Below are 25252 nucleotides of genomic sequence, written 5' to 3' on the forward strand. Positions count from 1 at the left end.
CTCCAGGTCCATTCAGTTTTCTGCTGGAGATGAAGAAGAGCAGTAGTCTTCATCAACACAGAGGAAGGTTCTGGACGGGGCCAGCTGGAACCGAACCGGAAGTGTCCAGTCCAGAACCTTTTGAAGCTGAAAGTAAAATCTGTTTTACTTTCTAACTTTTGGCTCGCTGATCGTTTTTCACCGCTTCCGGTTCTACAGATGAACTTATTGATCAGGTCTCAGCTGCAACATGCGGGCCAATAACAGACTTTAAAACCAGAACCAGTGGGACCAGTAGAGCCCAGTAGAAGCGGCTGTGCGCCTCTGCTTTGCATAGATAGCGTCCTCTCTTCCGGACTGACTGCCATCATCCAGTCAACTTTTACTTCCTCGTCGCGCCGCGGATAGAGGAACTGACCGCCCTGCGGCGGCCCGCTCAGCCTGCTCATCCTCCCGCTTCGTTTCACAGCGTCGGAACCATGACCCGGTAGCGGAGCGGCGGACCGACCCGACACAGACCGGAGCAAGGTAGGACCGTCCGGCAGCTTCTGGCTGCAGGTGCAGCGGCGGCCGCAGCTTCATCCGCCGCTGCTCTGGTGCGTTCACGGTCTCACCCAGAACCAGGAAGAAAGCGGGTTCATGTCAGCCCAGCTGAGCTTTCTTCTTCTAGCGGTGACAACCATCGAGACCACGGCAAGAAGAGAGGAAAACTGGAAAAGTTTCTTTGGGTTTCTATCCGGTTTTGTTGTTTGGGTCCCTAAATAATCAGGAGTTTATTTCCTGACAGAAAACCTCCAAGAGCTGATATGTTCTCACAAATATCACATTCAACACAACTTTCATTTATTAAGACAAAACCTGACCTGGCTGTGAAAAGTGTTCAGCCTTTGGTGAACTTTGACCCCCTGCTGAATTTATTCAGACACTTTGGAGGGTTTTAGAGCAGCAATGGCCAGTGGCAGGTCATTGGACAGCATCTCAGGCAGAGTAACATCCTGACTTTGACTAGGCCACTCTAAAAACTTCCTCCGCTCAGACGTTGTCTGTTTAGACGTTGGGCCAGGCCGGTTCTGATGGTTTGTTCCCTTGAACTGAAGGTGACTGGACGTTTGGACAGAACCGGTCCAGGACTTGGTGGTTTGAACAGAAATGATGGACCTCATTTTAAATTCATCACTTATTGATTTATTGGTTATTGTTCCGGACCGTCGTCTTTGAGTTCAAATGTTTTCCATTCTGGGGTCAGAGGTCAGAGCGGTTCTGACTGTCAGGGGGTTCTGTTCGGTCCGGTCAGTTCCAGCCAACAGAACTGGGATCATGATGAAGATCAGATCTGAGCTCGACTCGTCAGGCTGAACAGACTTATTCAGCCTGACAAGTTATTGATCAGCTTCAGCCGATCAGATTCTGAACGGATCAGAACCGCTCAGGAACCACAGAGAGGCAGAACCAAAGAGCGTCCTGGTTGCTAGGCAACGCTTTCTGCCTGTCCCAGTGAAGCTGCTGGTGGGTTACCAGCAGTGACGTCAGTAACTTGTTACCTAACCAGAAATCTAACGCCTGGCTTTTTCAAACCTTACTGATCGAAACCACTTTGTGTTTCTATTTTATTTTGTCATTTAAAATCTTTAAAATCCTTCTACAGAGAACCACAAAATCTGAATATAGAGAAAATTTCTGAATTCTTATAAATGATTTTTGGACATGAAATCATTTTTTTCTTCTATCTGAAGTGTTTGAGTTTTTCTCTGAGTAGATTTGGACCTTCGGGTCGATGCGCTGCCTCCGTTTCTGCTTCAGTTCTGCAGTTCGGACCCTAAGCTAGCTCTGGTCCAGCTAACCCTTTTGTGAAGCATGGTGGTGGCAGCATCATGCTGTGTTTTTTTTTGGTGGCAGCAACTGGCAAACTAGTCTGATGGCAGCAGCCAGAACCGGAGCAAGAACCGGGTTCTTTGGTTCTGGAGCAGGCTATGAAAGTTCTCTGTGTCCAACATGGAGACGGATCTCGGTACCGGTAAAGGAAGAGAGAGAGAGAGAGAGAGAGAGAGAGCCTCCTGGTATGAAATTATTCAGACCAGGGGTGTGAATACTTTCTGGTGGCAGTGGATTGGTTCTGATCCACAGCTGTACTGTGGTTCTGGACGGGTCGGAGTTTTGGTGGCGTGCTCAGAATGAGGAAATGAATTAGTGGGACTGGCCCTTTAAGGAGGGGTTGAATATTAACCTGGACCGATTGTAATTTACCCGGCAACACTCTGCAGGTGGTTCTGACCCGGGTCGGTTCCAGCAGGAACTTTTGGGTTTCATCCTGACAAAAGCAGAAAAACCAGGAAGAGAACAGGATTCCCAGCGATGGACCGGGTCCAATAAACCGATGGGGTCTTAAATGAACCCTGATCGGGTTTCTTTAGTGATGTGTTATTGGCTCTAGAGGCCTTAACTTGACAGTACAGAGAGAGAGGGCAAAGGTCACCGGGCCGGGACTCCAACCGTGTGAGCCGGCCTTTACTCGGCCGGCGCAGCGCCTCATGCGTCCATCATAATATGAACACATGAATGGTTATTAAAGCGTTCAGAGGAAAAAGCTGCAGCTGGTTAAATATTAAAATCAGTTTATTTCCGACTTCTCTCATTTGCATTTGGTATCCATGGAGACAGAAGAAAGCCTGTAATTTCAGTCTTTGAAGAGGAACTGCAGCAGTTTTTCTGCTGGCTCTGAGGAAACAATGTCAGGAAATATTACAACTTATTGATTTATTGCTTTGGTTTTGCTCAGTTTGATTGGAAACTTTAATGTGTTTTATTGGGACTTTGTGCACAAACTAGATCAGAGCTGTGAGGTGGAAGGAAACTGACAGCAAATCACTGTGAGCACAGAGAAATCTGGTGGTGGCAGCCAGTGATGGCATAGTTACTTTGAAAAAGTAACTATAATCGGACTACTGATTACTCCTTGAAAAAGTAACTTAGTTACATTACTGACTACTTGATTTGGAAAGTAACTAAGTTACATTAAAAGTAACTTTTTAGTTACTTTCAGCAGCTGCTAACAACAACAACGCTCCGCCTCCTGTGAAAATTACATTGAGCTTTGCCAAAACTTATTATTTATTAGTTATTTTATAATGGCAACATCAACAATGTGTCTCCACTGATAAGGTTGAACTGAAGAGGAGATTATAGAAAAAACAGTACAAAAAAATAAAAAACGTGAATAATTTGTGTGGTCCACTGTTGTCTGGAAAACTCTAAGAAGGATTTTAAAGATGTGTGTAAAAATCTCCACACCCTTGATCCCAACACACACACACACACACGCCCACACACACACACACACACACAAACAGGAAGCATCAGGAGCAACACACATAGCTTGATGAGGCACAGAGGGAAAATCCACTTCCTGTTTCCTGACAGACCAACAGGAAGCAGGAAGTAGAGGCTGCAGGGTCATGTTTCCTCGGTTTCTCCTTGCCGATTGGCTGAGATGAGGCCTGATGGTCCTAGCAGAACCGCTCTGGTCCGAACCCAGTTCTGTTCTCCAAACTGAGTTCTTCAGTTGCTGAGAAATGTGTAATAACTAGAAAACACTCTTTGGCATTCAATAGATCCTCCGTCTTCCTGGTCTTATTTACTCCTTTTTTCATAGACATTTCTGGAAAAGAACTAAAATCCCCTTGGTGTCTCCCAGGAGGTCAGAGGTGAAGCGGTTGTTGGAGAGAAGCTGCTGGTGAGTCGGACCAGCAGAGGAAGTAGCCGCTGGTTACACAACGTTGCTGTTTCTGGCAGCTGAACACTAACCGCTCTGTTACACGTTAACGCCGCTCTGCTTCCTGAAATTATGGAAATGCTTCAAGCGATTCTGAAGAACTTTACTGTCTGAAAGGGAACTAGACGTCTGAAACGGGTTTTATTTCTGCAGATCCGTCTAAAGCGACTGGACTGCAGCTTTATTTCTGCTCCATGTTCTCAGGAAACAGGAAGTTTAAATTTGTAGAGTAAGAAAATAAATGGGACAAATTTAAAATGGTTTATCTTTAGAACTGTGAGATTTGTAATAGAAATGATATTTAGTCAGCTCACATGAGAGCTCTGATATTCTGGATAATTTCTGAAAACATCTGACTGGGAGTGATGGTGGTTCAAACTGGTTCCTCTGGGGATTAATAAACTTTCTGTTTCACATGAAAAGCAGAGATGATCCACAGAAAGGAGAAACCATGATTCAATCCTGTGAAATGAAGAAGTGATGGAAGCAAACTCATGATGAAATATTCCAGGATCTGACTTTACTGTATTCATTTACTTAAAACCAGCTTATTATCAACTGGTTTGACTGGGAGCTTGCTGGGCCCTTACAACAACTTTATTAGCATCTGGTCAACTTAGGTTCCACCAACAGGGTCCAACAGGTCCAACAGGTCCAACAGGACCACTAGGTCCAACGGGTCCAACAGGTGCAACGGGTCCAATGGGCCCAACGGGTCCAACGGGCCCAACGGGACCAACAGGACCAACGGGCCCAACGGGTCCAACGGGTCCAACGGGTCCAACGGGCCCAACGGGTCCAACGGATCCAACAGGACCAACTGGTCCAAATGTCTAAGAGGTCCAAAGCTGGACTGGAATCTCCCTATAGATTCTAAAGAATCCTTTAGAAGCTGCTCATTATTGATTATTCATCAATAATCAGTGATGGTGACGAAGCTGAGTGCACTGCTGGGTTAGAGTGTGATGATGATGATGATAATATTGGTGATGATAATATTGGTGATGAAGCTCAGCGCCTGCTTCCTGTCCAGCTGCAGCCATGGCCCGTTCCGGCCCGCAGGGCGAGATGACGGAGTACAGGAAGATCGTGATCAAGCGGGACCTGGAGATGGGCGTGGTCATGACGGTGTTCCGGCAGAAGGCGGAGCGGCTCACCGTGCAGGTCATCATGGAGACCCGGCAGGTGGCGTGGACGCGCACCGCGGATAAAACCGACGGAGTCCGTGAGTATACGGCCGCCATTATTCATCCACAGAGAGGAACCAGAACCAGCAGAGGCTTCTGGGAGAAAACCACTGAAATAACCCAGTCTTCATCCATCCATCCATTTTCTATTCACCCTTCATCCGTAATGGGGTCAGGAGGGTTGCCTGTGCCCATCCCTAGCTAACGTTCTGGGCGAGAGGCGGGGTCACCCTGGACAGGTCGCCAGTCTGTCGCAGGGCAACACAGAGACACACAACCATTCACACACACACACACACCTATGGAGAATTTAGACCAATTAACCTGACAGTCATGTTTTTGGACTGTGGGAGGAAGCCGGAGAACCCGGAGAGAACCCACCATGCACAGGGAGAACATGCAAACTCCATGCAGAAAGACCCCGGGCCGGGAATCGAACCCAGGACCTTCTTGCTGCAAGGCAACAGCTCTACCAACTGCACCACTGTGCAGCCCTTAAACCAGTCTTAAAACTTGAAATATAAAAGAGCTAACCCAGGTATGAGCTAACGATAACAGCTAAACCTGAGTCAAAGTAGAGAATCACACTGAGATCCTTCATGACAAACTGCTGGTAGAGGCTCAGAGATTCCAGCTGGAGAAACCACTGCAAATCGATCAGATCGATCAATCTAATCGATCAGATCGATCAATCTAATCGATCAGATCAGATCAGTTGTCTGCCTCATCCTTCATGCTACTAAACAACCCGGCCCGATTTCAGTGTGGATGCTTTCCAACACCAAAGCGGCCATCAGAAGAACTTCGGTCCGGTCCGATCCGATCCTCTCCCTCCCTCCTCCTTCAGATCATGTTGAAGGTTAAAGGTTAAAGGTCGCAGTGTGTATTATGCACAGTCATTTCTTCAGGTGACATTTTGTTGTTTTTTCCAATCTTTATAGAAAATTTAAAGAAAATATCTTGACAAGGCACATTAGTAATAAAAATGTTTGATTTGATAAACTGAGCAGAAAAAAGAAACAAAAAGAAATAGTCACAAACTAATTGAGAAAAGTAAAACAAAATGTCATAAATGCAAGACAAATTTCAAATCTTAGATTAAGATATGAACATATTGGTATAAAAATTGGGCTTTTATGATGTTGCAATGTTTACACACTCTAAAGTAAAATTATTTCATTTTAAATTGGAGGTGATTTTTACTTAGCAGTATTTGAGAAAAAAAAATTTGGCCAGAGGGTTAAATATCATAATTTAACTCTTCATCGCCTGTTAAAAGACCAAATTTTATTCCATTAAAACTAAAGATACGCTGTGAGACTGACTGCTACTGGAGATTCTTCCTACCACAGCATCACCACCCAGATCAACTCTTTGAAGGGTTTTTAAAGTCTGAATTGGTTCAACCTGAATTGATGTCAACTCTGGTTAAATCACCATGGTAACGGCTCTGTTACCATGGCATCAGGACGCTCCCACAGCTTCACTTCTAGAAATGCTTTCACATTAATTAGGGTGACCAAACGTCCGTATTGTCCCGGGTTTTAATAGAAAGTGAGGAAATGTCCTGTTTTTTAAATTACCTTCGTTGGACCATTAAATTTACGGGCACTAGGGCCCTGCGCACGGCGCTGCGTGTGACGTAATCCCTGAGCCGTGTCAGTGCGGGCAGCCCCGTTCTTGATCAGAAGATAGATAGCGTGGCTGTCAGTACGCCAACAACATGCCAAAGCGATATCATGTTATTGTAGGACTACGTAGGCCTGCTGCAAAGATTTCTGCCCCCCAAGGTGTCCTGGTTTTCCCAAATTAAAATATGGTCACCCTACTTTAATGCCATTCATTTCGTTTGTTGCAATGATCAGCAGGAGGAGCTAAGTGTGGCCTGTTGTGTCCAGTAAGGTCCAGTAAAGTCTGACCGGTTTGTTCTGTTCCAGTGGACCTGTCTGAGATCAGGGAAGTTCGTCCAGGAAGAAACTCCAAAGACTTTGAGCGCTTCAAAGACGGGAAGGACAAACACAACGACAACACCTGCTTCACCATCTTCTACGGCTCCCAGTTCGTCCTCAACACTCTCAGCCTGGGAGGTGAGCGCTGCCGTTCGGGTCAGAGTTCTGCTTAACTGGGTCGGTACCAAATGCCACTCTGGCTGCCAAACACATTGAAAAACTAAGTAGACCCTTTGAGTTGTGATTTTTGTTCCTTGTTAATTTTGGACAGCAAACCAAAGCAGCTGATTAGCATTTCAAAGCTCAAAGAATCGATGAACTTTGACCCCAAATCCCAGCCATCATAACCATGAAGGCTCACATCCCCAACTCCAGCGTCTTCCTGACCATACGACCATTCAGATTTAAAAAACAGCAGCGAAAGCAAAGGAGGCGGATTAGCAGAGCTGCTAACAGCTGATGATGTCATCATGTTGCATCCAGGCAGCATCGGTACGCCCATGCTAACATGCTAAGAGCAACAGTCTTCAGCTTTGCTGCAACACTGACTGCTACTGGAGCTCCTTCCTGCCTCAGCCTCCTTCCAAATGTCTGTCAAAGAGTGAAGGGTGTACTTAGTTTTATTTTATTTAATACTTCCTGTTGTTTGTGTTTCCTACAATGAAAGTGAAATTTAACTAATTTCAGAACAGATGACCTTGAACGCATCCTGATGCATTAAACTTTTCATGCGGGGTGTACTTTCTTTTCACCACGGCAGAGTGACTCATATTAATGGATCACATCTCTGGCTCCTCATCAATAAAAACCGCAAAAAACAAGAAGTGAAGCGAGAAGTGAGCAGCGCTGCCCCCGGTGGACATTTGAATACATTTCCATAAATCATTTGCATATTTCCTTGATCTCTGATGGGATGTTTTGATGCGTTTCCTGTTTTAGGAGCGCTGAGGTTGTGATGCGTTTCCTGTTGTTGGCTGAGTTCCAGCTAACTGGACTAACGGCTTCACTCGTGTTTGCAGTGGATTCGGTGGACGAGGCTCAGAAATGGCTGACTGGGCTGGAGCTGCTGAGAGAGGAGACGCTGGCGGCGCCGACTCCGGTTCTGATCGAGAGGTAGGCCCGGTTCTGATCCGCTCAGGGTTTCCCCTGCTGCTGCTTCATTGTATCTGTCTGCTCTCCCCCCAGCTGGCTCAGGAAGCAGATGTATTCTGTCAACCAGACCAAGAAAAACAGGTAGGACCCCACTTCACCCTTTAACTAGACCAGAACCCTGAAGGTCCAAACTCACCCTGCTGGTTCTACTGGGGCGTTCTGTGACAAACCAACACCCAGCAGAGCAGAAGGAAAAACACTCAACGTTAAGCAACATAAGAGCTGAAAAGTGCGGCATATATATGTATATATACATATATATATATATATATATATATAAAAACCCATAAAAAGTTCTTTATCTGTTTTCTATGTGCAGCGTCCCAGCAGGTGGCGCTAACCTATCTTGTGACGAGCAGCAATAATTCATTCATTCATTAAAAATGTCACCATTCCAAAATAAATAATTAGCCCCATGAATATTTAGTGTCCAAGCTAACGGTCTAGCTTCCCACGTTAGCACAGAGCTAAATATTTAGCTAATATGTAAATTCAATGTGGATCTGTAGCAGCACCGGCAGAACCTCACAGAACCATACAGAGGTTCTGTTCTGACCCGGTTCTGTCTCTGCAGCCTCTCTGTGAAGGAGCTGAAGGCGCTGCTGCCGCTGCTGAACTACAAGGTTCCCTGCTCTCGCACTCTGAAGGACAAGCTGCAGGTCTGATGGTTCTGAAGTTTCTCTGAGGCTGAAAACGGGTCTCCGAGCCGAACCGGTCCGGATGGACGGACGGCGTCGGGTCAGAGCGCTGAAGGCTTCTGTTGCTGTTGCAGGAAGTGGGAGCCAAGAAGGACCGCCTTGACTTTGAGCAGTTTCATAAGTTTTATAACCTGATGATGTTCGAGCAGAACGAGGTGAGGCCCGGCGCCGCCAACGCCTCATGGCGACAGAGCAGACCGTTGATCACTCTCTTCCTTCTGCTTTCAGATCCTGGACGAGTTCAAACGGGAAGCCTGCTCCTTCATCCTGGGGTGAGCGCTCCGCTCTGCTGCACCACCTGCTGCAGCACATCGCTGCTCTGACCGTGTTTGCTTCTCCAACCTGCAGGAACACGGACAAACCGGACGCTTCAGCCGTGCTGCTGCATGATTTCCAACGGTTCCTCATTTATGACCAGAAGGTGAGACTCAGACGTGTTGAACTGATGAGCAGCAAAAACACACCTGGAATCAGGAAGAAGTGATGAACCAAAAATAAAAAATATTCAACGTTTGAGTCATTATACATAAACTTAATAAGGCTGAATGTGTCAGTAGTGCCTGAAAACGTCACTATAATGACAAACTAGAGAGCTTCAAGTAACAGCAGAGCGTTACTGACTAATTTATACTAAACTACCAAAAAATTGATCTTTTATTCCAGAAGCTTCATATTTGGTGCCGTTTGCTTTATCGATTGAACATAACATTCCAATATTTAGATCCAAAATGAATATTTTACGAGCAAGCTAGCTAAATATTTAGCTAGTTCATAGCTAACTATTTATATTGGAGCTAACTAGTTAGCAGCCGGTCAGAAGCACATTTGCAGTCAGAGTTAGAATCCGGGTCAGAGCCGATGTTCCTCAGAGTAGAACGTCTTTGCTGGATGTGACTGGTTCTGGTTCCGGTTCTGGTTATTTCTGGTTCTGCTTTAGGAGCCGTGGGCCAACGATCTGAACCAAGTCAGAGAGCTGATGACCATCTTCATCGATGACACCATGAGAAAAACTAACGACCCTGAGTTTACCGTCAGCGAGGTGTTTGATCCGTTTCTCCAGAACGTTGGCCCGTTTGGACCTCAGACCCAAAAAGACTGAACGTTTCCTCTGCTGTCTCTCCACCTTCAGTTCCTGAGTTTCTTGTTTTCTAAGGAAAACTCAATTTGGGATGAAAAGTTCTCTGAAATCAACAACCTGGACATGAACAACCCGCTGTCCCACTACTGGATCAGCTCCTCACACAACACGTGAGTTCACCTGAGCGCCAGGTAGACGGCGGGAGGGGGCTCTGGGTCCAACAGAACCAGACCAACTGACCTGGAGTTGGGTCTGTTGGGTTCTGCTGTAGTGATGCTGCGGGCCTCGTCGTCTCTGTTTTGAACATCAGCAGACCGAATGCTGATGATTGCTGCTTCCTTTTCATTTTTGGCCGGTTCATTTGTTTTTCCAGTTGAATTTTCTGAACCGACTGCTATTGGTTGATGCTCAGAGCCAGGTGTGGTGATGCGGTGCGATCTGTTGCAGGTACCTGACAGGTGACCAGCTCCTCAGCGAGTCGTCCACCGAGGCGTACGTCCGCTGCCTCCGCTGGGGTTGCCGCTGCGTCGAATGTGAATGCCGCGATTCAAGAGTTCTTCAGGTGTGTTGGTGCGCCTCAGGCAGCAGGTGACCCACATGTGTTTGATTTCACAGTGGACTGCTGGGAAAGTCTAGGAGAACCGATCATCTACCACGGCTGGACCAGAACCACTAAGATCAAGTTCGAAGACGTGGTGAAAGCCATAAACGACCACGCCTTCGTCGCCTCAGAGTGAGAATCGTAACGATCTGAGCCTGGAGGAGGGGGCGGAGCCAAACACCTGACCTTCCTCTGCTCCTCAGCTTCCCGCTCATCCTGTCCATCGAGGAGCACTGCCCCATCGAGCAGCAGCGCCAGATGGCGCGCATCTTCAAGGACGTCTTCGGAGACAAACTGCTGGCCGAGCCGGTGGAGCAGCTGGCCGAGCAGCTGCCCTCGCCCACGCAGCTGAGGGGCAAGATCATCCTGAAGGTAGGGGGCGGAGCCAGCGCTGAATTGGGGGCAGGGCCAATGAACCATGGACAGAGCGCCATCAGGAAAATCAGCACTCTGCTGATTTTCTCTCTCTCTCTCGCAGCACAAGAAGGTGAACATGGAGGGCGGAGCCACAACCAAGGACTTCAGGAAGGGGCAGAAGCAGGGAGACCTGGACATCTGGGACCCGGTGGACCAGGTAGGGCCCCCTGCTGGGACGCTTCAGATGCTCCGCCGATCCACCAATCAACCGATCAATCAATCAAATCAAATCAATCAAGTTTATTAGAATAACACATTTCAGCAGCACTGCAGCTCAAACGCTTTACGTCATAAAAACACAAAAATAAAATGCCATTAAAAACATCATACAGTCACTAATGGAGAAACCAATAAACATTTTGATGAGAGCCATCGTTAAGATCACAGCAGCTTCAGATTAGCATCTTCAGATTAGCAGCTTCAGATTAGCATCTTCAGATTAGCTGGATGAAGTTTTGATTCTCATTCCAACAGAACGTTTCCTGGAATTCTTCTCCAGTTGTTTTTGTGCAAACGGCAGAAGAATAAATAAATCAACAGGATTTCTCTGCAAAGCCTCATTTTCTGCTTGGTGTGTGAAAATGTGAATGTGTGTTTTGCTCAGCGCTGGAACCGCCACTACTGTGTGATCTCTGATGACAAGCTGTACTACGCAGAGGAGTGTGAGGAGGAAGACGAAGATCCCCGGAAGGTAAACGGCCGATTCCCGCTGATGAGAAGCATCGACGGAGGAAGGTTCATCACGTAGAAACAGAAAAATATCCAAACGGTTCTTCATAGTTTTTATTCCAAAGCTCTGTAGGCTGCAGTTTGTACAGTTACTCAGTCAGAAATTAACAGCAATAATTTGATATTTAATAAGACAACACAAATAGGGGTTAATTTCCTGAAGTTGTATTTTCACCACATTGTTCATTAATGTCAGCTTTAAACTAAGTACTTAGTTTAAAGCTGAATATTTAGTTAGCAACCTAAATATTTAGGTTCAAGCTAAACTTTTAGTTTTGTTGTTAAACTAAATATTTTGATTGCTAAATGAATATTTAGTTTGGTGAAAATAGGACTTTAATAAAAGAACTCCATGTTTTTTCTCATTTTCCAGACTAAATGACTTTACAAACGGCAGCCATGCAGCTCACTACCTTTTCTGATTCAGTCCAACTAAAACTCTTTTAGTCCTTATTAATCACGACTGATTTCTCTGCTGGCCACTGAATGATTTCCAGAGATATTTTCTCAGGTGAATGTCGGTGGTTTGGTTTGTCAGTACCAGGACCTGCACTGTTCGGAGCCCTGGTTTCACGGCCGCATCCAGGAGGGCCGGCTGATGGCGGAGCGCCTGATCTACGACTACTGCGCAGAAACCGGGGGACAGGACGGGACCTTCCTGGTCCGACAGAGCGACAGATATGTCACCGACTTCACCCTCTCCTTCTGGTACGGCCGCCGTCTGATCCGCGACTCGCTGCTGCGCTTTCCTCTGTAACGACGCGCCGGCGATGTGTCTGCAGGCGCACCGGCAGAGTGCAGCACTGCCGGATCCGCTCCAGCACAGAGGGAGGCCACACCTTCTTCTTCCTGACCCCCAACCTGCACTTCTCCAGCGTCTACTCTCTAATCGAGCACTACCGGGAAAACCCGCTGCGCTGCCAGGACTTCGAGCTGCGCCTCACCGAAGCCGTGCCCAAGCCGGACCCTCACCTGCAGGAGCGGTTCGTCCAGCGGCGCCGCAGCATTTCACATCAAATCGCATCGTTTTCCCAAACGGCAGCATTTACATTCAACAGTTCCCAGTTAACAGACAGCAGACTGACGCCTCGTCACACGCAGCGGCTCTTGCTCAAAACAAACACATCTTTAAAAACCAATATTGTACAAGCCTGGCCGCTTCCAGAAAAGTTTTCATTCACATGAACAAATCTGCCTTCTGCGTTGTTTTAAACATGCCAACCCATAGGGGGCAGTGTAGCGTAAACCTGCCAGCCAATCAGAATCCTTCAAAACAACCAGCACTTCCTGTTAGGAATCAAACATGGTGCCAGGAGGTTCATCTGCAGGTTCAACTGCAGATGAACCTGCATACCCTGATGCATATAAAATCAGGGTATAAAGTTGATAAACCTCAGAATAACACCGACTGTTGAAATATTGTCTGGAACGCCCAGAATATTTAGAAACCCTGAATGTCATGAACACACAATCTCCACTTTGGTTGGAGTTTTCATAAATAATAGTTTCAGCGAAATGAAATGGAGTTTTAGTGTAGGTGAAAGGTCAAAACGTATAAATATTTATTTTCCCAAGACTCGGGGAAACAGGATCCGCTCTGGATTTGATGGCTTCTGGTGCATGGAGTCCCACATGCATCACATCTTTAATATCATTTAAAATGCTAAATTATATTCTAATTTTATGAGAAACATTTTTATAAAACAGCATTATTACTAAGATTTCTAAAATAAAACTTATTTAGAACAATATTAAAACTTCCTCTTAATATTGGCCATTATTTCAGCTAAATAAGATCCACAGCATCAGTTTGGTATTTCTATGATCAGACAGTGATATCTATTTGATTCTGTTCAGTCCCAGTTGGCCCAGTTTGAGCTGGTGCGGCTGGTTGTTCTGGTTTTAGTGAACCACAGAGGTTTAAACAAAGATCCAGCTGTGAGCTCAGAACATCTGCCTGTAAACATCTGTTGGCTGCAGATATGAAAATGAGGCGTGGAACTTGATTTGGTTTGGAAAACAGTTTCATTTTAGAGCAGCAGTGTTTGTTGAAAAGGCTTCCTGATAAATGTTGGTAACAGAAGAATCTGAACTGTTCATGGTTGCAGCAACAGGTGGGGGAGGGGGACAGCATTTTCTACTGTGGGTGAAATTGGAAACTAAAATTTTCCAATTTGACCCATTAGTTTCCAGTTGAAATTATATCTTGAGAAATCTTTCCAAAAATTGTTCCACACTGCCTGAGCTACTTTTTTTTTTCTCTACTTGTACATTTGTGCCATTATGTTGGCTATTATGTTTGTTATCATAATAGCCAACAGCAACGTTCTTCAGCATAAAACAATCTGTTATGAACCATCACAGCAGCAGGAAGTCAGACATTTGCTTGTGTGGAGTTTGAACATCGCCATGGTAACCAAGGTGAATTATTCCAGGAAAACAAGGTTGGGTTTGAAATATTCCTTATTTTTCTGGTTCTGGTTCTGGAACGTGTGTGAACCAGAAACCAGATCTGCGTTCTGTCAGCCAGCATCAGGCCTGGATGTCCTGTCCCACGTCTCTGTGGAAACGTTTTCAGCAGCAACTGTGAGTGGAGCGGTGATGGCTGGTTCTGTGCTCCGCAGATGGTTCTACAGCAACCTGAGCAGAGGCCAAGCGGAGGATTACCTGCTCAGGATCCCCAGAGACGGAGCATTCCTGATCCGACAGAGGGAAGGAGAACCAGACTCCTTCGCCATCACCTTCAGGTACAACAACCAACCTGAACTTTGTTTTCATCTAGAGACCCTCTGAGTCTGGCCCGGGTGTCCGTACAGTCGCTCTGAGAGAGGTTAGAGGTCCAGAGAGCCTCTCCTCTCTCACTCCTAAATCTCTCACAACTTCAGAGATTTAAACACCTTGCTGCCGTGGCTAATGGCTATCTGCAGCTACAAAAGGAAGAGAAACTTTTAAAGAGACCAAATCAAAGGGCATGTAACAGGTCGGCCCTCAGGTTCAGAGTCTCACTGTTCTCCGTCCTGCAGAGGCGATGGGAAGGTGAAGCACTGCCGGATCCAGAAGGAGGGCAGCGTCTACCTGCTGGGCACCACCACGGAGTTCGAGTCTCTGGTGGAGCTGGTGAACTACTTCAAGAAGAAGCCGCTGTATCGCAAGATCAAGCTGCGTTACCCAGTGACGCCGGAGCTGGTGGAGCGCTTCAGCGCAGTGAGTTTCTGAGCGAGTGAGAGAGACCGGAGCGAGTGAGAGCGGAGCGCTTCAGGAACTGTGAATACTAACAGGTTCTCATGGCTCACAGAACGAGAACTGCTCTTCCATATACATGGAGACATACGTGAAGCCCAATGAGATTGAGCCGTCGCTGGTGGGTAAACGCCTTTTCTGATTTTTCTCTTTGGCTTTTCATTGCAGCAGTTGATTAATCAGCTTTTGTGTTTCAGCCCCAGAATACTGTCCGGGCTTTGTACAGCTACCAGGCCAAGCGACCCGACGAGCTGAGCTTCACTAAAGGAGCGCTGATTCATAACGTGTCCAAGGAAGTGGATGGATGGTAAGCTCCAAGCTCCCCACCAGGGCCCGGTGACCCGGTCCGGTTCAGTCAGCAGTTCACGTTGCTCTCGTTCCTCCAGGTGGAAAGGCGACTATGGAGGGCGACTGCAGCTCTTCTTCCCTGCCAATTACGTGGAGGAAGTGTCGAACTCAGCACAGACTGACGCCAAGGCTCAGGTCAGACCCGTGCTATGTTGCAGTGCTATGTTGCAGTGTCATGGCGGCGCCGTGCGGCGGGCGCCATCATCACTGAACATGTTGTGATGTGACCCACAGGAGATGGAAAACAACCCTCTGGGGGAACTCTGTAAGGGAATCGTGGAGATCTCCATGTACAACATCCAGAACAGTAAGTTTGACTTAGTTTAGCTTCTGATGAAATGTGAAGACAGAAGGATTCTTCTAAATCAGGGGTCTCAAACTCCAGGCCTCGAGGGCCGCAGTCCTGCAGTTTTTAGATGTGCCTCAGGTACAAAACACTGGAATGAAATGGCTTAATTACTGCCACCTTCTGTAGATCAGTTCTCCAGAACCTTAATTATTCTATTCAGGTTCAGCAGAGGCTCATCTAAAAGTTGCAGGACTGCGGCCCTCGAGGACTGGAGTTTGAGACCCCTGTTCTACATGGAGTTCAGTTGGAAAGTCGTCCGTCAGTGAATAAAGTCGACTTTATTTAGTTGAATGTTTTGGTGACCTAATAACAGTGTGCAAAGTATTCACCCCCTCATATGGAGGCCAGCTTCCTGTCCAGCAGGTCAGCAGTCTGTCTGTCTGCCTGTCTGTCTGCAGTGAAGAACGGTAAATACGGGAAGCCGCATGTCCTGACGCTGCAGCACAAGGAGCAGGACAGTGTGCAGTTCGACCTGGCTGCCGGGTCGCTGGAGGAGCTGTTCGAGTGGTACCAGGTGGCCTGGGACGTGACCCAGAGGGAGATGAGAGAGCAGTATCAGGTGAGGATGACGCCATGAATCAGGCTGCAGACGCTCAGGGCGTTCCAGCTGCAGCAACAACTGCTGCAGTTCCGCCTCCACACGGCCAGAACTTCACCAGAACTTCACCAGAACAGAAAACAAAGCACCAAGGAAACTCTTCATCTCTCATGGTGACGGTGTCGTCGCACACTGTGACCAAAGTCTGCTATTTGGTGAAGTGATGTTCACAAACGATCCGTTTCTTTTGTACGGCTCTTTACAAAGAACCTCACAGAGAACCGTTCTTTGTTTTTGCTATGCTCTGCTCACACTGCAGTAGCTATTACTTGTTGGGTATTTTAACATGTAGATATGAAGAACCACACAGAGAGTAGTATCACTTCAGCCTTTGCAACAGGGAAGAGTCTCAGGACAACTCCAACTTATCCCCCTGCAGCAGCCTGGTTTTAATGAAAGTGGGGTGGAGGTCGGTCATAAAACAGAAACTTAAAGGTAAGGAGGAGAGGGGTCTCGCTGAACTAGCTGAAACCGGTTTCTCCAAGAACAGCATGGTCCACTTCACCTTGTTTCCAGCTTAGAGACAAACTTATTCATGAGATAACTATTTGCAAAATTCTGACATTCTGTTCTATTTTATAAATAAATATATATATAATCATCAAATAAATTAACTAACAGAGCGCATGATCATTACTCTTTGATTATTTTGGTCGCCTGGTTTCATGCAGGAGGAGACAAAGTGACAACAGTCACAGTTCTTCTGATTGGTTACTTGTTGCTTCTTGGTCAGTGTTAATAGTAAGGCTGAAACGACTCCTCCAATGATTCCAGCACCTCGATTATTAAAATTCGTAGAGGAAAATTTACCTGCCACGAAGCTTCGTTCATTTCTGATTTATTATTTAGCGCACCGTGTTCCGGCCGGAAGATTATTTGCGTTGCGCAGAGCTCTGACTTCCTCCTCTGAGTTATTGACCAAAGCAAAGTGTTGGCAGCATAACGTCCAATGTTCAAGTCCGTGGGGATTTCATTGATTGGTGACAGCGCCCGGGGGTCTCATGGTTTTTGGGGACCAATAAGCATCTTTAAAATGACTGGCTCCATGCCTGGAGTACGGCAGCCTTCCTCCTCCAGAGCTGCTGGTTCAGGGCTGCAGGTATTTACACAGGTGAGCTGATGGACTGAACACGGCGGGCGGCCGAGCAGCCGATGGTTACAGTGTAAGTGCAGCTTTACGGACGAACCGCACAATAAGTTCATATGATCCCGGTGTGAAGAAACGGCCGGCAGAGCCTGGTGGCGGTTCGTGGCTGTAGACGAGTTCCTGACTGTGAGGAACCACGGGGCTGTAAACATCCCGTATCGCTCCCCCAGGTCTTACCTTCGTCCTCTGGTCCACCGGTTCCCAGACTCGTCCTCTGGTCCATTTCCTCCCCCCATCTTACTTCGTTCGTTCTTGGCCTGCCCCCCACTGCCCCCTAACTCCAGGCCACATTTCCCGTTTTCTCAAACCCAGAGCTTGTCAGGTTATGGGGCGAGGTCAGAGGTCAGAGTTCATCTATTAAACTGACTGGAGATGAAGACAGAAACTAAAAGCTGCAGTATAGATATTTTTATAAGTGTATCTGTGAGCCTGACTCTTTATTATTAAATTGAATATAATTTCAGATCTTTATGTAATTTCGGGTTAACTTAGAAAGTGAGCTGTTAGTGTTACAGGTTAGTTTTCTAAACTACAGAAAAGTTACTGTTAGGGAAGCTCAAAATGAAAAATGGGACTGATGTTGATATCCGATAGTAACTCTGGTGTTATGCCAGAGTTACCAATATTTTATTTTATTTTTTTATCCAGTTACTGGATTAATAGTGAGAATAATTGATAAATTATTCGATTACTACAACAGCAGAACCCTAGTTCATAGTTTATGTTACTAACTTACTGTTAGTGCATTGCCATGGTTGCTGTGTTCAATGGAGGAAACAGTTGTATTTTCTGACATTGGCCATATGAGCAACCACCCAGGGTGTTATGTTGCTAGGGGTGACATGAGTTTGCATTGATATTACAATTTCAGCTCTAAATATTTAATATTTAGTTGTTTTTGTGGGAATGTGGCTCTTTCAGATCAATTTGAGAAGCAATTTTCATCATGTTTCACATTTTATTGAGTCATGTAGCGCGGGGCGCCGGTCTTGGTCTTGACTACAACACTGAAATGAGGATTAGGATACTTACATTAATCAGTTTTTTTGGTTCAGCTCTACAAAGTACTGTTATTCACAAAATGACACAAAGACTAAGAAGCATAACAATAAAAGCTTCTGGGTACGTCATCCAGTCCAGAACCAAACCGATGCCAGCAGGCTTCCTAGGATTATTTAGTCTGCAGATGCCCAAAGCTCAGAGCAAAATGTGAAAAGTTTAGGGGTGTTAAGACAGGACATTTGTGCCAAACCTTCAGTTTCATTTGTGAAGATGAAAGTGAAAGAGACAAATAATAAAAATAAGGCAGAAGATTTTACTGAGACATTTAGACTGAAACAGAAAATTGTGAGAAGATGAAAGTTTGTTGTTTCCGTGGGAGAGTCTCAGACTAGAGCTGCAAATAGTGGTGATCTGATGGCATGACTGTACAAACAGGAAGTGGTTGTTCTTTCTGTCCAAACTCAGATAATACAACAGGGGGAAGTGGAGAAGAAGGCGGAGGTTGCCATGGAGATGTCTGATCTGGTGGTTTATTGCCAGCCTCGCAGCAAGGAGAAAGACCGCTTCGGTAAGGGCAACCCTACGTCACAGAACCTACAGCGTTACAGAGCCAACAGCGTCGCAGAACCTATGGCGTCGCAGAACCTACGGCGTCGCAGAACCAAACGCGTCGCAGAACCTACAGCGTCGCAGAACCAAACGCGTCACGGAACCGACAGCGTCACGGAACCAAACGCGTCACGGAACCGACAGCGTCACGGAACCTACAGCGTCACAGAACTAAACGCGTCACGGAACCAAACGCGTCGCAGAACCTACGGCGTCGCAGAACCAAACGCGTCGTAGAACCTACGGCGTCACAGAACCAACGGCGTCGCAGAACCAACGGCGTCACAGAACCAACGGCGTCTCAGAACCAACGGCGTCTCAGAACCAAAGGCGTCTCAGAACCTAAAGCGTCACAGAACCTACGGCGTCGCAGAACCAACGGTGTCACGGAACCAAATGCGTCACGGAACCGACAGCGACACGGAACCAACAGTGTCACAGAACCAAACGCGTCACGGAACCGACAGCGTCACGGAACCAAACGCGTCTCAGAACCTACAGCGTCGCAGAACCAAACGCGTCACGGAACCGACAGCGATACGGAACCAACAGTGTCACAGAACCAAACGCGTCACGGAACCGACAGTGACACGGAACCAAACGCGTCGCAGAACCTACAGCGTCACAGAACCAAATGCGTCGCAGAACCAAACGCGTCACGGAACCGACAGCGTCACGGAACCAAACGCGTCTCAGAACCTACAGCGTCACGGAACCAAACGCGTCTCAGAACCAACAGTGTCACAGAACCAAACGCGTCACGGAACCGACAGTGACACGGAACCAAACGCGTCGCAGAACCTACAGCGTCACAGAACCAAAAGCGTCACAGAACCAAACGCGTCACGGAACCGACAGCGTCACGGAACCAAACGCGTCTCAGAACCTACAGCGTCACGGAACCAAACGCGTCACGGAACCGACAGCGTCACGGAACCAAACGCGTCACGGAACCGACAGCGTCACGGAACCAAACGCGTCTCAGAACCTACAGCGTCGCAGAACCAAACGCGTCACGGAACCGACAGCGATACGGAACCAACAGTGTCATAGAACCAACAGTGTCACAGAACCAAACGCGTCACGGAACCGACAGTGACACGGAACCAACAGCGTCACAGAACCAAACGCGTCACGGAACCGACAGCGTCACGGAACCAAACGCGTCTCAGAACCTACAGCGTCGCAGAACCAAACGCGTCACGGAACCGACAGCGATACGGAACCAACAGTGTCACAGAACCTAAACGTCACAGAACCAAACGCGTCACGGAACCGACAGCGTCACGGAACCAAACGCGTCGCAGAACGTACGGCGTTGCAGAACCTACGGCGTCGCAGAACCAAACGCGTCGTAGAACCTACGGCGTCGCAGAACCAACGGCGTCACAGAACCAACGGCGTCACAGAACCAACGGCGTCTCAGAACCAAAGGCGTCTCAGAACCTAAAGCGTCACAGAACCTACGGCGTCGCAGAACCTACGGCGTCGCAGAACCAACGGCGTCACGGAACCAAATGCGTCACGGAACCGACAGCGACACGGAACCAACAGTGTCACAGAACCAAACGCGTCACGGAACCGACAGCGATACGGAATGTGATATAATTTGGCTACTGATATATAGTTTAGTGTACTATATAGGTTTGGTTCCTCTATTAGAAGGCTTAATCAATTTATTTGTGAGGTCTATAATTAATAGACCTCAAAAGGGGGACTGTTACGGAAAATTATTATTTTTAGTGCTTAATACAGCTAATCTTACCCCAGGTGTAAAAGGTATATTGAACAGTCTGATTTTGAACAAATTTCTTACCAGTTAATTTTATGTCATGTGTAAAAGGTATCTTGAGCATTCTATGTTGTATAAATTTCTTAGTTTTAAACAGATGTTCTGTGAAGAATTTACAGTTAAATTATCCAGCAGAGTAAATGTCAAAGGTCAGGAACTAGATGCAGATCAAAGGAGATCTTTTAGTATTGTTATCAGGGCTCAGGAAGCCACGAAATTAGCATCTATTGCAGGGCAGAAGCCTGTATGGCTCACAGAACATCAAAGGTTTTTTAGAACCACATCTGGCAGGGTTTAAACTAAAATACAACATAGAATGTTGAGATCACTAACATTTTTCTAAGTATTAATAGCAAGTTTATAATGAAAGTGCATTATCTAAGTTTAGAAGGGTGAATGCTGAATGTATTTGAAAATTGTACTGTCTATGATAATATCTGAACCAAATGGAAATTGTTTCAATGAAAATGTGTTGTTTAGTATTAGAAAACTGTTCAGGATTTTATGTGATAAAGCAAGGACTTAAATCTTTGGAAAATGCTGAATGCAGTAGACCAGAATTAGGTTTGTGAAGATAATCTTTCCTTAAACTAAATTACTTGATTTGGCTGGGAGGCACTCCGAATTTCACAGGTATCTGTTAGAGCCAGAAGACTAGGATGCAGCTGCTTGCTCCATTGTTCTTCTAGAGACCAAATGGCCTTTGATCTCTGGCGTGAAATTAAGGGAAGGTCTAAGTTCCTCTGAGTGTCCAGGGGAGCTCCTGGTTGGTCGAACCAGGGTATTTAATGAATACATTAACAAGGAGAGAAACGCCTCCACTATAAAGAGATTGAACACGATAATAATAATTTAGATCGCTGTTATCTCCTGCCGTTTTGGCCTCAGCCTTCTCCAAAGACATGTCTTTGCTTTTTCTTTCTCTGTCTCTGTCTTTGTTTTTATTCTTTGTCTGTCTCAGGTAATGAGTCTGTATCTTGGCTGCTTTCCAGCTCATGTTGTTACTTCATTGTGGTTTCTTATTGGATTAAACGCTGTAACTCTGTGACGTCATCACGCATGTTCCTCCTGATTGGCACACACTCCTCGCTGGATGGACCCGGGAAATAGGAAGAAATAGAGAGCCAAGCTTTTTCCAAATTAAGCTAACTTAGTACTATTTCTTTCTTCAACAGGAACCAACAGTGTCACAGAACCAACAGTGTCACAGAACCAAACGCGTCACGGAACCGACAGTGACACGGAACCAAACGCGTCGCAGAACCTACAGCGTCACAGAACCAAATGCGTCGCAGAACCTACAGCGTCGCAGAACCAAACGCGTCACGGAACCGACAGTGACACGGAACCAAACGCGTCGCAGAACCTACAGCGTCACGGAACCAAACGCGTCTCAGAACCTACGGCGTCGCAGAACCTATGGCATCGCAGAACCAAACGCGTCGCAGAACCAACAGTGTCACGGAACCAAACGCGTCACGGAACCGACAGCGACACGGAACCAACAGTGTCACAGAACCAACAGTGTCACAGAACCAAACGCGTCACGGAACCGACAGTGACACGGAACCAAACGCGTCGCAGAACCTACGGCGTCGCAGAACCTACGGCGTCGCAGAACCTACGGCGTCGCAGTACCAAACGCGTCGCAGAACCTACGGCGTCGCAGAACCTACGGCGTCGTAGAACCAAACGCGTCGCAGAACCTACGGCGTCGTAGAACCAAACGCGTCTCAGAACCTACGGCGTCGCAGAACCTACGGCGTCGCAGAACCTACGGCGTCGCAGTACCTACAGCGTCACAGAACCAAACGCGTCGCAGAACCTACGGCGTCGCAGAACCTACGGCGTCGTAGAACCAAACGCGTCGCAGAACCTACGGCGTCACACAACCTACGGCATCACACAACCTACGGCGTCGCAAAACCAAATGCGTCGCAGAACCAAACGCTCCAGATTTTCGTCAGCTCCTTCAGTGCTGAGCAGCTGCTGAACTCTGATACCTCACCCAGGTGAGAAACCAACAGGATGTGATCAAAGGGAAACAATGTGGAGGCCAGACAACTTCCTGACTTGTGTGTTTACAAACATCAAAGTGTCAGCAGAGGCCTAACGCTCAGAGTGGAAAATATACAAATAGCTGCTGGAGCATTTTCCTGCAGTTCAACTCGTCTAGTCCAAGATCCTCCGGGTTCCTCTGACCTCCTATGACCCTTTACCTTCTGACCCCTTCTCTCTCTGCAGACAACTACAACTATAAGGAGGTTCGCTCCTTCATGGAGAACAAGATTCCAGGGAAGAGCCGCACCAAAGAATTCCTGCGCTACAACCGCAAAGCTCTGAGTCGGATCTACCCCAAAAACCAGCGGGTGGAGTCCTCCAACTTTGACCCCTACCCACTGTGGGAGGTGGGCTGCCATATGGTGGCGCTCAACTACCAGACCGCAGGTACGGAACCAGGCAGGAGACCCTCGGGTCAGCCGAGTCGTCTCCATGGTGACAGATCCTAGAGGAGGAGGAGAGAACGGATCTGTTCTAGGACCTAGGGTCAGATGTAGGAGTCAGAGGGTTCAGGGGTCAGGCTAGTAAAGTGATAAAAAGTCTCCAGAGAACAATGACTGGACTTGATTTTATGTTTCTATGGGGTGAAGCTGTAGATGATCTACAACTTTGAAATGTAAAATAAATTTCTTCTTTAAAATCCTGAGTTTTGTGTTTTCAGCTTCAGATCGGTTCAGAGATCTGCAGGGCCTGACTTTCACAACGAGCTATGTTCTTGTGTTTGAGGAAGTTTGGATTTTTTTAAAGCTGAAGCTGATTGTTGTCTCGCCAGATAAATACACTCAGCTGAACAGCGCCCTCTTCAGCCTGAACGGGAACAGCGGCTACGTGCTGCAGCCAGAGATGATGCGCTCCGACGGCTACGACCCGCATCAGGAGAAGAAGAAAGTCAAGTACAGCATCAGAGTCAAGGTAGAGTTCACCTGGATCCTGATAGGTTCCAGTCGGATGCTCAGCGGATCCTGATTGGTTGTTTGGTCCCCCAGGTGATTGCTGCCAGACACCTGCCCAAGCCAGGCCGCAGCATCGCCAGCCCGTTCGTGGAAGTGGAACTGTGCGGACACTCAGAGGAGAAGTTCAAGACCATCGTCTACCGTGAGTCCGATGCGCTTTGAGAGCGAGGCGGCGGTCGGCTGCGCGTCTCTAACCTGTCCGCTGGTTGCAGGTGACAACGGCCTGAACCCGGTGTGGAAAGCGCCGGCAGACCCGGTAGAGTTCAGCGTGTTTGAGCCGGAGCTCAGCTTTCTGCGCTTCGTGGTCAATGAGGAGGACATGTTCTCCGACCCCAACTTCCTGGCCCAGGCCACATTTCCTGTCAAAGGCATCCGCTCAGGTGGGACCTCAGCGCGCCTGCATGGCGGCTGCATGACGGCTGCATGGTAATACGCCCGGGTGTATTGCTGGGTTTCAGATGATGTAACACTGACGTCTCCCAGAGCAGATGGAGGGCAGGAAGTAAATTCAGCCCATTTATTTCTGCTGATCCAGCATCAAAATGCCTGAAGTCTGAGTTCTGTACGGTTGTTCCAGTTGTTCTAATAGAGAGAAAAATCAGTGTTGTATAAAGTACTAAAAAAATATACTTAAGTAAAAGTACAAATACATGGACAAAAATGTACTCTAGTAAAAGTAAAAGTACCACATTAACACTTTTACTTGAGTAAAAGTAAAAAAGTACTGGCTTTTAAAAATACTTAAGTATTAAAAGTAAAAGTACTTCCTGAATGCATTACTTGATCTCTAATACAATATCATTAAGTGTACCTATCATATTTAATTTTAATACATGAAATATGTGTCATTTTAATGAACAATGCCACAGATAGAGCATGTTTTTAGTGTGTTTACTCTCTGTGACAGTTTAGGTTTAGATTTGTGATTCTATGCATCATAATTTCAGGGATGGAAACATCTTAAATCCACATTCCCATAAAAACACCTAGATATTAAATACTGAGAGCTGAAATAAATGTAACCAGTATCATTATCAATTCAAACTCTTCATTCTGCTTTGCTTCCATCTCTGTGGCACAATCCACAGTGGTTTCCTACCAACCCTAAAAGATACCGCCCTGGACGTTTGCCCATATCACCCAAGTCAGAAACCACAACTGTCTGCTCCATTAAACATAGAAATTAAGGCAATGCCCCAATGGTAAACAACGCTCAACTATGAATACTCTGCTCTGCGTTACATGTTCTTGTTTTGTTTATTGGCCAATTAAATAAATCTATCTATTTTTTAATTAAATAAAATAATAATAGCTACTGCAGTGTATGCAGAGCGTCACAAGAACAAAGAACGGCTCTCAGTGAGGCTTCAGTCCTACAGGACTTAGTAAAAATCCGTCCAGAAGAATCGGATCGTTCATCACTATCACTATATAGCAGATTTTGGTCACGGCGTTGTCCCATATATGCGACACCTAAAACAACACTTCCACACAATAATTAAACGCATGACTGACAACGTTTTGTCATCGCAGATGCACCATATGTGTCTCTGTACAGCTAGCTTTGCTAACATCCGGTCCACTTAGCTTACCT

At 46.8% G+C, this 25252-nt stretch overlaps 1 protein-coding gene across 1 annotated transcript in view; it reads left to right on the forward strand.

Annotated features, from left to right (window-relative positions):
• Nucleotides 1–60: 60 nt before the first annotated feature.
• plcg2 (phospholipase C, gamma 2) overlaps nt 61–25252 on the forward strand; it is a 32448-nt gene continuing 7256 nt past the window's right edge. Inside the window, exons 1-30 of the mRNA XM_044123822.1 lie at nt 61–507; nt 4782–4973; nt 6873–7022; nt 7904–7997; nt 8070–8117; nt 8611–8695; nt 8809–8889; nt 8963–9006; nt 9083–9155; nt 9672–9773; nt 9864–9982; nt 10260–10345; nt 10428–10545; nt 10617–10785; nt 10892–10987; nt 11435–11521; nt 12098–12267; nt 12342–12542; nt 14184–14306; nt 14583–14763; nt 14855–14920; nt 14997–15106; nt 15186–15282; nt 15382–15454; nt 15895–16055; nt 18709–18811; nt 22889–23092; nt 23478–23617; nt 23692–23800; nt 23871–24038. Coding sequence (XP_043979757.1) covers nt 4790–4973; nt 6873–7022; nt 7904–7997; nt 8070–8117; nt 8611–8695; nt 8809–8889; nt 8963–9006; nt 9083–9155; nt 9672–9773; nt 9864–9982; nt 10260–10345; nt 10428–10545; nt 10617–10785; nt 10892–10987; nt 11435–11521; nt 12098–12267; nt 12342–12542; nt 14184–14306; nt 14583–14763; nt 14855–14920; nt 14997–15106; nt 15186–15282; nt 15382–15454; nt 15895–16055; nt 18709–18811; nt 22889–23092; nt 23478–23617; nt 23692–23800; nt 23871–24038 — 3442 coding nt within the window. The 5' untranslated portion in view covers nt 61–507; nt 4782–4789. The remainder of the gene's footprint in view (nt 508–4781; nt 4974–6872; nt 7023–7903; nt 7998–8069; nt 8118–8610; nt 8696–8808; nt 8890–8962; nt 9007–9082; nt 9156–9671; nt 9774–9863; nt 9983–10259; nt 10346–10427; nt 10546–10616; nt 10786–10891; nt 10988–11434; nt 11522–12097; nt 12268–12341; nt 12543–14183; nt 14307–14582; nt 14764–14854; nt 14921–14996; nt 15107–15185; nt 15283–15381; nt 15455–15894; nt 16056–18708; nt 18812–22888; nt 23093–23477; nt 23618–23691; nt 23801–23870; nt 24039–25252) is intronic.

This window comes from Gambusia affinis, linkage group LG08 (genome assembly GCF_019740435.1).
Source record: "Gambusia affinis linkage group LG08, SWU_Gaff_1.0, whole genome shotgun sequence".
Taxonomy (NCBI): Eukaryota; Metazoa; Chordata; class Actinopteri; order Cyprinodontiformes; family Poeciliidae; genus Gambusia; species Gambusia affinis.